At 38.3% G+C, this 16596-nt stretch overlaps 1 protein-coding gene across 6 annotated transcripts in view; it reads left to right on the top strand.

The window, feature by feature from the left end:
- The window catches only part of NSMCE2 (NSE2 (MMS21) homolog, SMC5-SMC6 complex SUMO ligase), a 243482-nt gene that overhangs the window by 74780 nt on the left and 152106 nt on the right, over positions 1-16596 (top strand). For all 6 annotated transcript variants that reach the window (XM_059902075.1, XM_059902074.1, XM_059902076.1 and 3 more), the window contains exon 4: positions 2026-2179. In XM_059902075.1, the coding sequence (XP_059758058.1) occupies positions 2026-2179 (154 nt within the window). The remainder of the gene's footprint in view (positions 1-2025; positions 2180-16596) is intronic.

Below are 16596 nucleotides of genomic sequence, written 5' to 3'. Positions count from 1 at the left end.
CTAATACACCCAGTGACTTAAAACTGAGGTTTTGTGTCTTGTATCTAGGAGCTTTATCCGTAGGAAAGGGAATGGACTGAGGATCTAATAGATCCTCTCCTCCCACCTCAAATTTCTTTGAGGTATTTTACATTTGTCCTAGGAGAAGAGGGCCATCCTTACCTTTTTCAGACTAGGTAACACTTAGGATCAACTAACTACTCAAAGAATGGCTTTTTTCTTTCCCCTTTTGGGATTATGTATCTGTTTATCTTGAAGATACAGACAAAGCAGGAAACCATTAAAAATATAGTTTAATCCCCATTTATTGCATTGATTTAAACAGGTAATGAGCTTAGTATTTTCCAGGCTCTCATTTTGATAGCTAGAGTACAGTACGTTCTCTTTGCAATGGATAGCTACGCCAACTGCAGCATCAAGTTTCCAGAGAAGATACTTGCCGCGGTGAATTTATGTGCTTTAGAGCAGTTCTCTTGAGGTTCTGCTGTGGGGGGAGAAAGTACTCTGAATTGCTAAATTTGGTGTGTTCAGGTTTTCCTAGTCATACTTCAGGTTGCTGTGTTGTCAACCTCAAAATGCCTACCCTCTCCATCCCTCACCCCCGCACTCTTCTACCCAGCTCCTCAGCTTGTGGTGTAGTTGAACGAAGGAAATGAAGTATGCTGAGTGGGTTAGAGACTTTGTTGGAAGAGAACATCCACATTTGTTGATAATCTGCTCAGATCAGATCTTCTCTGACCATTGCAGCTTAAATAATAATTTCATACTGATCAAAGGCCTTGAGAAGGTTCACCTGTATGCCTGCCTGTAATGTTCCCCTTAACATCTCAGGTGGATGTGAGTTGACTTTATTGTATAAATCCAGAAAGAGAGCCCATAATTCTTTTCTAAAAACTCATAATTTATTTTCTATTATCTATCTACTCTGACCTCTTCATGCTACTGTCTTGAACCTGTTCTATCCAGTGTAGAGGCAGAGGATAGCCAGTCACCGTGTATAATAGCTCTTATTCTTGAGATATAAGGCATTATTAAATTGTCTTTCTACCTTCTCTAGCCAAACTGAGCCTTATTGTTTTTTTAGCCTTACAGGACTTGGTTTAGATTTTTAATTACGTATAACTTGTCATTAAGGCCTCTCCATGTTTTTTCACACCTCTCTTTGATGGTGGATCCAGCACTGGTTGAGTTTCATCAGTACAATGAGTAGACAGTCATTTCCTACACTCTGTACTTTAAATATGGATTTAGGCATTTTGGTTTCATGCTTAATTTTCATTTTCGATTCAGCTAATTAAAATGCATAGCAATTGAACAAAAGAAGATTGTCTAATTCTTTCCTCCATGACAAAAGCTAATCGAAGCAGAGGACTTGCAGATAGTCTTTTGACTTTGAATGGTAAAGCACAATTCTTTCAACGTTTTTGCCTGTTTGAAAAATTTATAATAAAATATTGTGAGGGGTAAAAAAGAATAAAGATTGAGAGTTTAGCCTTGAACAGAATAGGGGCACTTTTTCCTTGTGGCAGCAGGTGGTGGAAGTTTAAGGTTGAAATCTTACCTGTTTTGTGAAGTAGGAGCCACTCTCACCTGCTGGGACCAGGGACCAGAGAAGAGGAGTGCTGAAGAGAATGAAGGATGGAATGAGCCCTCGGGAGGAAGGAGAGGGGACTGAACAGACCTAAGTAAAAGGAAGGAGCCATGATGTTCAGGTTCTGGTGAAGGTGGAGGACACAGTTGCACTGTTGTGAAATTTTTCCCCAGTAGTTGTCTGGACACAGCAAGCTAGCAGGGCAGTGAAGGCATAGCTTAAGAAAGCAAACTATGGGATGGGATGAATGATTCCCTCTGCTGTTCACTAGCAGTCTGTTCTGGAACAAGTCCCAGCCTCTCTGGTTCTCTGTTGGGGGGAATTCTGTTTTCTACCTCACTGTAGTTTTATTTGAATGAAATGAGAGAAAAATACTGTTACAAGACTGTGTCATTGTTAACATTTAACTAAAGTAATTTTATTGTCTTCCTCAGGTAAGAGAAGAACGTCCAGAAAAAATACCCGATCTAAAATTATTAGTGGAGAAGAAGTTTTTGGCTTTACAGAATAAGAATTCTGATGCAGACTTTCAAAATAATGAGAAATTTGCACAATTTAAACAACAGCTGAAAGAACTAAAGAAGCAATGTAAGTCAGCATGCTTTGCTTTGGTTTGGCTTTTTGAAATTAGGGAACTGACTGGATGACCAGTCCCAGAAATCTGATTTTATAGAGTTCGCTTATCTGCTTGGCTTGATCCTCTTTCTAAATTGCTTTTTTATTGTTGTTGCAATTCTGTATTTTGTCTAACTTTGGTTCACATCAGCCTGTCCATTTCTGAAAACCAACAGTTTCCACAAAGTGCTAAGAAAATTCCCCAGCAGGTAGAGAAAGGTACACTGTTATTGTCCCACTGCTGGGGAGGGGAATTGGGACAATAAAACTGAAAGCTATTTTATTAAAATAACGGTGGTGTTTTTTCAAATTTTAAACTGCTGTGCCAAGCTTTAAAACAACCATACCTTGATTCTAGTTTTGCTGTTTTAGAGTAGCAGGAGCAGTGTCTTCTCAAATATGAGACCAGAATTCTCCTGATCCCTTCTATCTTGGTGGTAGTATAAATTCCACGTGAGTTTTAGATTTGTTGCCTTCCTAAGAAACTTTATTATACTCAGGTTTTTAATGAACATAATTTTGATTTTAAAATGAGAGTGGGGGCTTCCCTGGTGGCGCAGTGGTTGAGAATCTGCCTGCTAATGCAGGGGACACGGGTTCGAGCCCTGGTCTGGGAAGATCCCACATGCCGCGGAGCACCTAGGCCCGTGAGCCACAATTACTGAGCCTCCGCGTCTGGAACCTGTGCTCCGCCACAAGAGAGGCCGCGACAGTGAGAGGCCCGCGCACCGCAATGAAGAGTGGCCCCCGCTTGCCACAACTAGAGGAAGCCCTTGCACAGAAATGAAGACCCAACACAGCCAAAAAAAATAAAATTAATTAATTAATTAATTAATAAAAAGTACCTGAACCAGTAAATGATAATGGAGAATTATTTAAAAAAAAAAAAAAAATGAGAGTGGAAAAAATTATTAGTTGTACCCAAAAAATCTTGTAGACAGTGTTGGCAGAAATATATATTTTCTATACAGTGAAGTACATATGTCCTTTTTTCCCCCCCTCTTTTTCCATATAGTCCACGTAACAATTTTATGTAAATTTTATTGTTTTTACACTAGCATCAACTGTTGTTCTTTCTTTTAGGTGTTTGAGGCTCTTTTATTCCTTAAAGAATTGAGGCAAATAAAGTTTTTAAAACTTTAGTTTCATATCACCTTCATTTGTGCATACACGTGGAACAGGAATGCATGATATAAGATATAAATTTACTTCGTGTTCATATTTGTACTTAGTATAGGGATTCATATTTTGAAATAGGCTTTCTTTTAAATATAAGCATTTTCTTTAAATTGATGCTGAGATCTCAAAAAATGACTGAGGAAGCTGCTTTACTTTTGTCTATTTTACAAATAACTTAAGTTTCACAATTTGGAATGTTTTGCAATCATGATGAGACTTTTGCTTTTACTGTAGATTTAAACAGTAAGCACTTTTTCCCACATTTTAAATCCGTTTTTATGTTCTTCATTGAACAACACAGCTACCAAAATCTCCCTAATATAATTTGCACTGTTCCCCCAAATGGGTAATAATCCCCCAAACAGGTAATAATTTGTTAGTGCCTTTCTGATCTTAAGATGCTAGGGAATTAAAGTTTTGGTCTTGGTCAAAATAGCCAAATGTATTTTATTTTTCTACTTTGAGCCAGTAATCACAAATTATGGCAGATTTAGCATCCATCTGATCATAATTCTTGATTTTTTTAGATATTTTATAATACAGATTAAAGGACAAATACCCAAAAACAGAAATTTCTTCCCACTTTGTTATTGTTTACAAAGTTACTATTCCATAAGAGAAAACTATAAAGGGCTTTAGAATCATATACTCATGTGGAAACACTTTCTAATTAAGAATATATTAAAAAAAAAAAAGAATATATAATTCAACAAAATGATTATTATTGGAATTATAGTTACTGTTTCTTTAATTCTCTCTAAAATGGGGGGTGAGGGAGAGGTTTCCCCAGGCCAGCAGTATACATCATTTGTCTAGACAGTTAAAACTTACGACAAAGTAAACTTATATTGAAAGAAGAGCTCCCTTATGTAAGGTTTCCTTACATATGATAACACTAGAATTAAGACAGCTTTCCCTTTTATTTCTTCTAAAGTAGTCTTCTAAAAAGTTTTAAAGTCTCAAATGGTAGAACAAGCAAAGTATTAATACTCTCTTAAGATGCCCTATAAGATGCGTATACTTTACTTGCAAAAGGTGATTTTTTTGTGCATTATTATTAGCGCTATCATTTAAACTTGCACCATGCCTACTGGATTTCATTTCTTTAGATTTAACGCCAGTGAGGATGCTGATTAGCACCGGGCTTCTACAATTTTTGTGGAGCCAAGTCAAAGGGACTATGATTTATAAAGAAGCCAGTGAATCTGTTTATTTTGAGAGATGTTCTGAAGGCAAAGAATTAGAATAGTAATTTTTTTTTTTTTAAAGATTGGAAAAGACAAGCCAGGGAGAGATACTTGCATCTAGTTGTCTATTTTGACAAAGGCTAAAGCGTTTTTATGGTCTGCACATAGCAGAGGAGTTCTTTCATGAAAATCACCCCACATTTTCACCAGATTTATTCTACAAAGACATAAATTGCATGGGATTAAATTTTACCAAATCAGGATTTAATGAAAGAAACGCCAGGAAACTCTCAGGTGGGGGAAGTCGAGAAGGAGATTGAAATGAGGCCGTCTGCCAGGTGCCCTGACCTGAGGACGTGCTCCCACTCGGCCTAGGCGGCCCTGCCGGCAGCAATCCGTTCACCCCGCTGTAGCTCCGCAGCCGGTTCTCAGACTGTCTGGTCTCAAGATCCCCTCACATCTGACAGTTTACTGAGGGCCCCCCAGACAGCTTTTGTTTCCATGGGTTATAGCTGTTGGCATCTAATTTGAAATCAAAACTGAGGAATTTAAAAAATATTAATCCACTTCAAAAGATCAATCATAAGCCCATTACATGTTAATACAAAGAACGTTATGACATAACGTTCATATATTTTCCAAACAAAGAAAAATTAGTGAGAAGGTTGGCATTGTTTTCCATTTTTGCAAATCTCTTCAATTTCTGGCTTAATGGAAGGCAGCTGGATCCTCATATTTGCTTCTGCAGTCAGTCTGTTGTACACTGTTTTGGTTGAAGCATACAAAGAAAATCTGGCTTCACATACAGGTTGTTGGACTTGCTGAAAGGATCTTGCAGACCACCTGAAGTTCTCACTTTGAAAACCACAGATTTAGGCCAAGGATCAGTAAAGTATGGCCCATCGGCCAAATCCAGCCTACCCCCTCTTTTTCTATGGCCTGCTACCTAAGAATGTTTTTTTTTTTAAATATTTTTTAATTGTTGGGGGAAAACGTCAAGGGAAGAATAATATGTGACATGTGAAAATTATATAAAATTCAGATTTCAGTGTTCATAAATAACTTTTTGTTGGAATGTAGACACATTCATTCACATGTTGTCTGTGGGTGCTTTACACTATAATGGCAGAGGTGAGTTGTTACATCAGAGACCATTTGGCCCACAAAACTTATATTTACTATCTGGCTCTTCACTGAAAAAGTTTACCAACTCCTGGCCTAAATTAAAATCAGAAACAAGGGAAGGTTTTTGTTGTTGTTGTTTTGTTGTTGTTGTCATTGTTTTAACTTCAGATTTTTTTCATAAATACCATGCATTTGTCTCAGGTGTGTTCAGAACACCTTGTGTGCCTGCTGTGTATGAATCATTGCAGCTGGTGCTCTGAGATCAAAATAAGGCAGAGTCCCGGTACCTGGCGAAGACAATATATACAGATGTGAAATAATGTGAGAGCCATGAAAACAAATATCCAATCAAAAGCAAAGACAAAATGTCAAAAACAAATATTGGGTTGGCCAAAAAGTTCCTTTGGGTTTTTCCGTAAGATGTTAGAGAATATTATATATCCCACAATATTATATAATGTGGGCCCTAATGGAGAGAGTCAGAATAGGAATGCAGATTTTATCTGTGTCGGTTGATAGGGGCTGCCTGGAACTGTGTGTTCAAAAAGATTCTGAGGCTGTGTTCGGGCCTAGCAGAAAAGAGTGTGCTGGAGGATTACGGTGGAAAAGAAGAGGAACAGTACAGATATCTGGTATTTACCATCCCTAGAATATAAGGGTAACAGATACATTGTACTCATTTAAGAATATGCTTACTCTAAAGGTCACATACTTCAGTTGCACACAATAAGGTTTTTTAGTAGTTATTTCCGTCTTATGGATATTGCCAGCCATTCAGTCCATCTTCTATGGATAAATTATTTTATCCCTGGGTACCCAGTGTCCTCTGTATTAGAGATATTATGTTGCCCCAACCTCACAGGATTATTACCAAGATTAAATGAGATAGTAGATCTTTGCAAACTCTGAAAGCTTACTTTAGACTTAAGTTATTATTGAGAAAGAGCTAGTACAGCATAGTGGAAAGAATATGAGTTTAGCAGCCAGAAGACCTGGGTTTGAGTCACTTAATAAGTAAGTAGCCTGGTCTCCCTACCAATGCCACCCATTTTTCTTAGTTCTAATTCTTGGAGTCATGTAAATCAAGATTGTGATTGAAGATAGTTTTTATACTTGGCGGTGGTGATGATAAGTGAGCTAGGGGATAATTTCACAGAAAACTATTTCCCTAAATGGTAATCATGTTCTTACTAACCCAAGTTGTAAAATAAACAATATGACTTGGTTTAGGGCAGACAGAACCAGACTTTGTTACATGAAATTATTTTCATTTATCTGACCAGTGTGTTCACATAATGTTCTCTCTTCCTTGCCTCTTTTACCTAAACAGTTTACACTATTACAACTCATGGTCTCCTGCAATTTTTAACATCAGGAGAACTTAATTAGGATGTGCAGACACCTCTATACAGACACTTTCTCAAGTCATCAAGTAATCTTTTTGGCGTCCTTTATTCATTTACCCATTATATGATTAGCAGGCATCAGAAGCTTTAGTGTAGGTCATCAAGGCAGACATTGAGGGCATTTGACAATAATTCATAGTTAGAAACCCTTACAGTTTAAGGGCTTCACTTTGTGTTCAAAATAGAATTTACTGTGAATCTGAGATCTTTAGTATTAAGATAAATTAATATGAAATGTAATTTTGATGGTACCTTTAAATGTTATAAGAGCATGTCTTTTTTAATGCAAATTTGCTAATCTGAAGATGTTCACCACAAATTTAACAGTATATTTAGGTCATATAGGAGATATGCAGAATATAAGATACAGAGATATTTGAATCCATGAGTGAAACTCAGAAATCAATTTCAGTGATAATGATATTTGTATCCGGATATATCTATACAGACATAGGAATTTACACTGTAATCTTGTGATTATATGGGTTCACAGAATAACTATGTACCTTCACTTGAAACATGCTCATTATAGCTCTCAAAACTGATAGAATAGGGAGTGGCCATTCACTTCACAAAAGGATTCACTCAAGGAACCCGTTAGATAGGGAGTTCTTAGGAACAATAGAATACCTTTACTTTACTGTTCCTTATGGGTTGCTTACCCCTTCCTTCAGCATCTATTCAAAGCTGCAGTGTAGTTCCATTGGGTAGGCACTTCCGTGTTTTGCCTACTGCTGTATTCCTTGAGGTCTAGGCACATGGTATGTATAGCACGGATCCTTGATGGTCACAAGAGTCTTCAGGAGAACCGTCATATACTTGAGAGCTTATGCTGTATTTAAAGGAGACCCCTGCCACCTGTGCCAGTCCATTGTTGCTATGAGTAAGGGTGGACCCAGTGTTGCCAGATCTTCAGGTTCTTTTGGAAAACCCAGAAGCTTAGCTGATTATTTTTCAGTTACTAAGTTTTTTTTTTTTTTTTTTTAAATTTTACTTAATTATTTATGGCTGTGTTGGGTCTTCGTTTCTGTGCGAGGGCTTTCTCTAGTTGTGGCAAGCGGGGGCCACTCTTCATCGCGGTGCGCGGGCCTCTCACTATCGCGGCCTCTCTTGTTGCGGAGCACAGGCTCCAGACGTGCAGGCTCAGTAATTGTGGCTCACGGGCCCAGTTGCTCCGCGGCATGTGGGATCTTCCCAGACCAGGGCTCGAACCCGTGTCCCCTGCATTGGCAGGCGGATTCTCAACCACTGCGCCACCAGGGAAGCCCGTCAGTTACTAAGTTTTAAAAACACTGTGCAAAATCAGTTTGTGATCTTTGATTTTGCCTTCTCATAATACCATTTTTCAGTGCCATTTTATGCACTTAACGAGGGACATCAGCATTAATTTGGCCAATTAACAGTAGATTATGATTTCTTCAGAGAAAGGGATGGTTTTGCTTCAACACACTTCAAAGTAAGGCCAGAATGTGCATTTGACGTCATTTGGGAATGTGGAGTAGAAACCCAGTGGATTCTCTTGAAAAGCAGGTGGAGATTTTATGGTGAGGGGCCAGGTGTGGGAGTCCCTAACCCAGTTGCAGGTGAGCAGTGGAGGTATAGAGAAGATTAGCATCTTTGAAGATTGGGAAGTTGTGTGTGAGTTTTGAAGCCTGGAAGGAAAGAGATGAGGAAGAAACAAAGGTGGTGCCAACAGGGAAAATGGTTGTGCCTAGAAATCCGTTGGATGCATTTAAACTACGCCAGGTGTTGATCAACCTGACTTAATCCTGATCCCCTTCAACCTGTAAATTTCTTTGTTGTACAGTATAACTGTCTATCCAAACAACGTGTGTTGCTGGCCGGCAGTTAACCAAAGCCCAAGACCCTTTAAGGCAGGAACAGTTTCTTATTCATCTCTATGTTTCTTTTGTTCCTCATCTAATCAGAGCTCAGATAATATTTACAGAACAGAATTATTCAACTAGAAAAAGAGGGTCAGAACCTAGTTAAGGTAGTCTGATGATAAAACTTCTTTTCCCTTCAATACTGTGTCATCAGCAAAGAAGAAAAGAAGAGGAAGAAAATTAGCATGTGTAGAGTTGGGATCTAAAATCAGCAGCAAAGGTTAACAACTTTTATTGTCTTTGAAAATTCTTTATTTTTTAAATTACTCAGAAAAGACAACATACATGACTTTGTGCTTATAACCCATTATAGTGATATGTTGGTGTAAATGTATAGTATATGTAGTAATACATAGATTTTAATATCATAGCAGCATGATGCTCAGGAATTGATGCTCACTTTTCGTGTGATTGCTTAGAACATTTAAGCAAATTTATAAAAATTTAAGTTTGCTGGCTCTTCTGTAGACATTTTTATCATCTCTGTGGCCCTCAGTTGATCTTCATTTTTTTCTTTGATGTTGATGACACCATCACCATTCATTTGCTGGGTGACCATTAATTGCTGAGAAATGCTAAAAGTCATAAGTTTCACAACAGAGATTGACTTTTTCAGGCTGGATTGCATCCCTGGCCTGAGGATTCATGCTCATTGAGTGAAATTTATCCCTGTGCTGATGTTTCATTCTTTGTGTATTTGCCTCTCTCCCTCTTCCTCTTTGAGTCATTCGGTCTGATTCTTTTGTGGCTCTCTCCTCCCTTCTGCTTTCTTTGTGTTTCCCACCCCATACGGTTTCTCTTTCCTGTAGGTCTTTACTTATGTAAGTGGTAGCTAAGTGCTACCATTCCCATCTTAATGATGAAGCAGCTTCAGAGAGATTAAGTGATATGCCCAAGGTTACAAAGCTAGTAAACAGTAGAACCAGAAGACAGGAGATGCCAAGGGTAGAGAGAGAGTATTAGGAAGAGGTGTAACTATCCTCTCTCTTCTGTTTCATAAAGTTGTTATTTCCTAGGAATTTTTACATTTTAAAGCAGATTTGAGGTACCAAATAATTAGTGAAGAAAAAAATTAATTCAAATTAGATTGATTCTGTTGTGGTAGAGTTTTAGTCAGGGCATTAAGCTATCAGGGAGCTCTTTGGTAGTGAAAAATTGGCTTTTCTACGTGTGCATTGTAATAAACAATAAAGATGCCCATCTGCTCCGCCTTCACTCTAGATTTTCCCTGGTCCTTTTGGAAAATAGTAATATTAGAAGTAATAACCAGGCTTTGTATAGTGCCTACTACATACGGTATTTAATCAGTGCTTGTTGAATTAATAACGTACAGGCATTGTTTGAGGGCCTACCTATGGAAGGTGTATGGAATTTGCATACTTTATATACATTATTATTTCTCACAAGGGGTATGGTATTTGCACGCTTTATATACATTATTGTTTATTTCTCACAACTCTACGAGAGAACTGTACCCATTTTGTAGATTAGAAAATATGCAAAGAGAGGTAATATAACTTCCCTAAGATCATAAGTGCTGAAATTCAAACCCAGGTTTGGGTGACACCAAAGTTCATGTTCTTTCCCTTATATACCACACCAACTCTTCAAAACACTTCCATGTTTTTTCTCTTTTCTCAATTCAAGCATTTCATGCATCTCTAAAAATTGATGTGTCCTAGGACTCCTGAGTAGTGAAGAGTTTGTTTGGGTCTCCCAGGTTATAGATCTACATTGATGTCCTCTGATGACACTGATGGAATCTGTTTCATCTGGCTGAGAGAGAATCTCTTGCTTAGTCACTTCCATTTAGAGATCAAGGAGTAGGAATCATCTCAGGCATTATATAGAACTTTGTATGTGCTTGATATTGCCTTCAAGGTAGCCCCTAGAGAAACACGAAGTAGCTGAAGCCCATTTTATAGATAAAGAAGTGTGACTCAAATGGCAAGTGGTTTGGTCAAGGTCACAAAGTAAGTTACAGAGTGAGACTTGAAACTAAGTCCTCCTTTTCCAGATCCCAGTAAATAGTGCCTAAGAATGCCATTTCCGGTGTGAACAGTTGCCGTGCTAGGGAGAGACGAATAGGATATTTATTGCACCACAAGTTTAGAACAAATTCCATGAAATGGATTTCAAGCATAACGGCAATAATCCCATGCACATACATCATCCCTTTTAATCTTTGCGACATCCACGTGCGGGAGAGGAATGTGTGAAAAATGCAGGTTCTGTTTTTAGCAGGCTGAATCCTGGAGGTGGCATATTTACCCAGTGTCTCACAGTCAGGAGGTCACATGGATAACAAATACATCTCCGAGGAAACGGGAAGCTTTAGAATGAGAGATGGCTATAATTAAAGTTATTAGGGAAGAAAGGTTCAGTTATCAAGGGAGAAATGAGTCAGCAGCAAGTTTAAACAGACTGTGAACTATGGGTGTTTCTCTCCTGGTGGCTTATTTTGAGAGAGTGTGATGCCATCCGTGCCCAGAAAGCAGCCCGAACCGAGAATAGGAGTAAATGTCCTGGGGACAATGCACATAATGCTTAAGAAAAGAATTGTCTTGTCCTGTCAAGTTATTAGTCCCTGAGGCTGGAAGATTGACGTGTTATAGTCGTTAGATTAGTATGTAATGTGTACCCATCTGTAGTTGACACCCACCCCATCCCAGCCCCTGGCAACCACTGTTGTTTTTTTTTTTCTCCATATAGTTTTTACTTTTCCAGAATGTTGCATACATGGAATCGTACAGGGTGTAGCCTTGTAAGTGGCTTTTTTTCACCGAGAAGAATGCATTTGAGTTTCGTCCACAGTTTGTTGTTGCATTGCATTGCTGAGTAGTATTCCATCGTATAGATGTACCATAGTTCATCTGTTCATCTATCCAGTCATCAGTTCAAGGACATTTCAGTGGTTTCCAGCTTGGGGCCATTATGAATAAAGCCGTTATAAGCATTCATGTACAGGCTTTTATGTGAATATAAGTTTTAATTTCTCTTAGATAAATATCCAGGCATGGGACTGCTGGCTCCTATGGTGAGTATGCATTTAACTTATAAGAAACTGACAGACTGTTTCTGTTTTGTAAATAAGTTCATTTGTATCATTTTTTAAAAAATTAGATTCCACATATGAGTGGTATTATATGGTGTTTGTCTTTCTCTGTCTGACTTGTTTTACTTAGTATGAAGATGTCTGGGTCCATCCATGTTGCTGCAGGTGGCATTATTTTGTTCTTCTTTGTGGCTGAGTAATATTCCATTGATTATTTTAAATTAAAGTTACTTAAGAAACAACCAAGGGAAGACGGACACGCTGACTTCCTTTGCCCCTCCCTGGAAGCAGGAAATAAATCTCCCACTTGAAGGGTACCCTCCCTATACCAGAGGTAGAAGGCATCCTTCTCACCAGAGATAGGGAATTTAGGGCCGAGAAGTTGTGTAAAAACATCTTGTTAGGGCTTCCCTGGTGGCGCAGTGGTTGGGAGTCTGCCTGCCGATGCGGGGGACGCGGGCTCGAGCCCTGGTCTGGGAGGATCCCACGTGCCGCGGAGCAACTGGGCCCGTGGGCCACAGCTGCTGGGCCTGCGCGTCTGGAGCCTGTGCTCTGCAGCAGTGGGGCGCGGTGGTGGGAGGCCCGCGCGCCGCGATGCGGGGTGGCCCCCGCTTGCCGCGGCTGGAGAGGGCCCTTGCACGGAAGCGAGGACCCAACATGGCTAAAAATAAACAAATAAATAAACAATAAAAAAAAATAAAGGAATTCCTTTAAAAAACAAAAACAAAAAACACCTTGTTACTCCTTCACTAACTTGCTACCCCAAGCCCAAACCCCTTTTACTTGTCCATTTCTCACAGATTTATTGTTTCCTTGTCTAAAAGGTATAAAAGCTGCCTGCTTGGGTCACTTCTTTGAGTCTTATTTTTATAGGTTCCGTACATACAAAATTAAATTTGTTTTTCTCCTGCTAATCTGTCTTATGTCAACTTAGTTATTAGACCAGTCAAAGAACCTAGAAGGGAAGAAGAAAAGTTTTCCTCCCCTACAGTACTTACATGAATTACTGAAAATTAAGATACTTTCCCAGTATTTGTAAGTTTCTTTTGATCTAGTCAATAATCCTATCTTATGACGTTAGTCCATGAGAATTTATTCCTTATGGCTGTATGTTTGTTTATATTGATGATCAGCTTCTTAAGTGATTTATTAAATCATCTTTTTCACAGTCCTTTGTAGAATTTTCCTGGGGACTGATGTGAAATTTGGCAATATTTAATATCACAACTTTTTTTTCATCCCCTTTTGAAAAAATATTATGGTGACATTGGTAAATCTAAAGTCACCCAGCACTTGTCTCTATATCCAGGATTTTTTTTAACACAAAGATTACTGACAATATTTCTTCAGTTGTGTCTGAAAGTTCACTCAATATATTTTACTTAAACACATTTTAAGTATCTAAGGATGACTTACTGTATCTCATCTTCATTAGACTTCAGCTCTCACTTAATAAAGTTTTAGAAACTTTAAAAAAGAAACTGACAGACTGTTTTCCAATACGGTCCCCTCCTGCGTTCCTCTCGCAGTGTATGAGAGTTGTAGCTGCTGTGCACCCTCACCAGCACTTGGGTTACTTTGGTTTTGTTTTTAATTTTAGCCATTCTAGTAAGTATGTAACGTTATCTCATTGTGAATTTAATTTATGTTTTTCTAACGACCAATGATATTGAGCATGAAGTTCATTTTTTATATTTAAATTTTTCATATAATGTTCATGTTTTTCTATTCATGTATCTTGAACATTTATCCTTTAATTCATTCAAGAATCATTATAGTTTGTGGCAGTGCTTCTCAAAGTCTGTTCCCACACCAGCAGCGTCAGCATCACCTGGAAACTTATTAAAAACACAGATTTTCAGGTGCACTCAAGAGCTACTGAATTGGAAACTCTGGGGATGGGGCTGAATTTTAACAAGCCCTCCAGGTGATTCTCCACTAAGCCAGAGTTTGAGGACCATTAGTTTGCAGTAGTGGCACTTACCCATCACTGGATATCAGTATCAGCTGTGCACCTTAAAAATAAAATTAGAGCTCAGTCCCCACCCCCCAGAGATACAGATTTAGTTGGTGTCTGATGGGACTCCAGGCATTTTTTTTTAAGTTCTCCAGGCGGTGCTAATGTACAATCAAGGTTAAAAATGATCTACCAAAGGTTGTTTAGCTAGGCATTGTAGAGGACACAAATCTGACTTCTAATTCCAGATCTCATGTAGCTTGTTATCTAAAAGGGAAGATCCAAAAATACACAGCATAGATATAGGCACATATAAATTACTCAGTACTTATCTAATAAATTAAATTGTACTCGGTGTCTTGGGTTTGAATGGAAACTAACTTTATAATTCTATATCTCAGAGCCTCATTTTTGTACTCCATGTTGTACTTCGCATTCATTCGTTCAACCAATGTTTATTGAGTGTGATGGGAATGTAAGAGTGAAGGAAATAGACAAGTCCCTCTGCTTATGGAGCTTACATTCTGGTCTTCGGCACCTAGTTAGCATCTACTCACTTTACAGTGTTTAGGTGGAATACGGTACACATCTTAATAGCTCTAAAACGAAGTTGTCGATTCATATGCATAATTGATAGCCTTAACGATCATATTTTCATATTTTTGTTATATTCAAGAATTGTCCTTCAGAGTTATTTGCCTTGTATTTGTTAATATTAGTCATGAAATCCTTTTTTCTTGATAACTATTTAAAGTCATGTATTTAATCAGCTCCATTGATAACAATGTTAAGGGCAGAGGCTGTCCAAACCATAGAAAGATCCTGGAATTTGGAATCAGAAAATATACATTCAGATTCTGGCTCAACCAAATAATAGTTTGTATTTTTGATCAAATCAATAGAATTTTACATTTCTGTAAAGTGTAGGTCATATAATAATAATAATGCTTCCTAGCTCACAGAGTTGTATAGGGATTAAACCAGATATTTTAAAATGAAAAGTGAAAGTGTTTTATAAACTGTAATATACTCTCCCAAATATTAATTTCCTAATCTTTTTTTAACTTGCTTAAAGGCATAACTTTAATAATTTTTATTTCCAAAGTTATACATTTTATACATCATTAGCAGTTGGCATAAATCCTCACGTGCAAGGAAACAAGCTCAGAGTGTTTTAGTCATTTCGTAAAAGTGTTAAGAGATTTTAATGAAGGATAAAATAGGTTGTCAAGTAGTTAAGGAATGTTCTGTCACTGTCAAGGGTGTGAACAAAAAAAATGTTGATAAGGTAACAAATCATTTTTCAGTACAATATTGGTTTTGGCAACCTTTTCTTGTTAGGGAGGCAGGGAGTGAAGTGTCAGGAACAGCCCTAGTCACATAATGAACCACGCTGCGTCTGGTGAAATATATTCATCATGAGTGGACATAATGGAGCAGATGAAAAGGAGCTGCAGCTATTATGACTGTGTCCTGCGTGAGTCTTTACTATATTAGGGATTCTCTTACAGATATACTGTACATTTAACTGCAGAGGATCTGCTTTGTGTTTGAACCTGGCTATTTAGCTTTTTTTTTTTTTTTTTCCTTAAATCACCTGGTGACTTATTTCAAATTATATTTTTTAGTGAACTAGAACCTCTGTTACACAGAACACTGGGCTAGGCACCAGGACCACAGGCAAGTAATTAATGTCTTGGGGAGTGAGAGAAAAAGCATACTGGTCACTTGAGATCACGGGGTCCTAGGACTTGACTCAAAGAACTTGGAGAGGGAATGAGAGTGGGGTGGAAGGGGTTGATGAAAGGTACTGAGTAGAGCTTTCCAAAATAAATGTAGTCACTTTATTTTTTAAAATAAAATAATAAAGTTTTCCAGGTCAGATAAATTAATCAATTTTCTTTAGTATGGGGTGCTTAGTCTTCATCATGCAGTTTGCATTTGGTTGGAATGTCACCTGAGCGAGAGCAGCACTTGTCCACGGTGATTGGTACTGTCCGCAGCACCTAGGACAGCACCTGGCATGGAACCAGTGCTTCATGTATATTTGGGGAATGACTGAAGGATTGCAAAGGGGGGTTAAAACTTAGTTTATGGAAGCTTTTTTCCCCTCCGTGGGACAGATATTCCACGACAGATCCTTTGATGCACACTAGTCCTGGGAACGAGAGGATAGAGTAAGGCATTGTGTCCCTTTTCATCAAGGTTGCTTTGGTAGATCTGGGCAACAACCATGCTCTAAGTACTAAGTGTGGCTGCCACTTGGCTGGAGGTGTTCCCAGACTTTCTGGCAACCTTCCTTGCCCAGTTTGACCATTGGCTGCTTACTGGTGGAAGGTACTTCCTTCCTCTTTCCCTAGGGGGGATACTATTCATTGACTTCAACTGCATAAAGCAGGAAACTTTCAAGTTAGACTCAAGAATTTTTAATTCCTTCCCCCAACCATCAGGCTTAGTAACCTCCATCTCTCCTGTTCACGTGATAGCATTGATTTTTCCACCCACACATAAAACATTAAGTTGATGATGCTTCTTATGTTTGATAGTAGTATAGAGTCAAGAAAATATAGTAGTTGCTTATTTAGGTATATTTTC

This window comes from Balaenoptera ricei, chromosome 17 (assembly GCF_028023285.1).
Source record: "Balaenoptera ricei isolate mBalRic1 chromosome 17, mBalRic1.hap2, whole genome shotgun sequence".
Lineage (NCBI taxonomy): Eukaryota > Metazoa > Chordata > Mammalia > Artiodactyla > Balaenopteridae > Balaenoptera > Balaenoptera ricei.
Note: the sequence above shows the minus strand (reverse complement) of the source record. Positions and strands in the feature narration are given on the sequence as shown.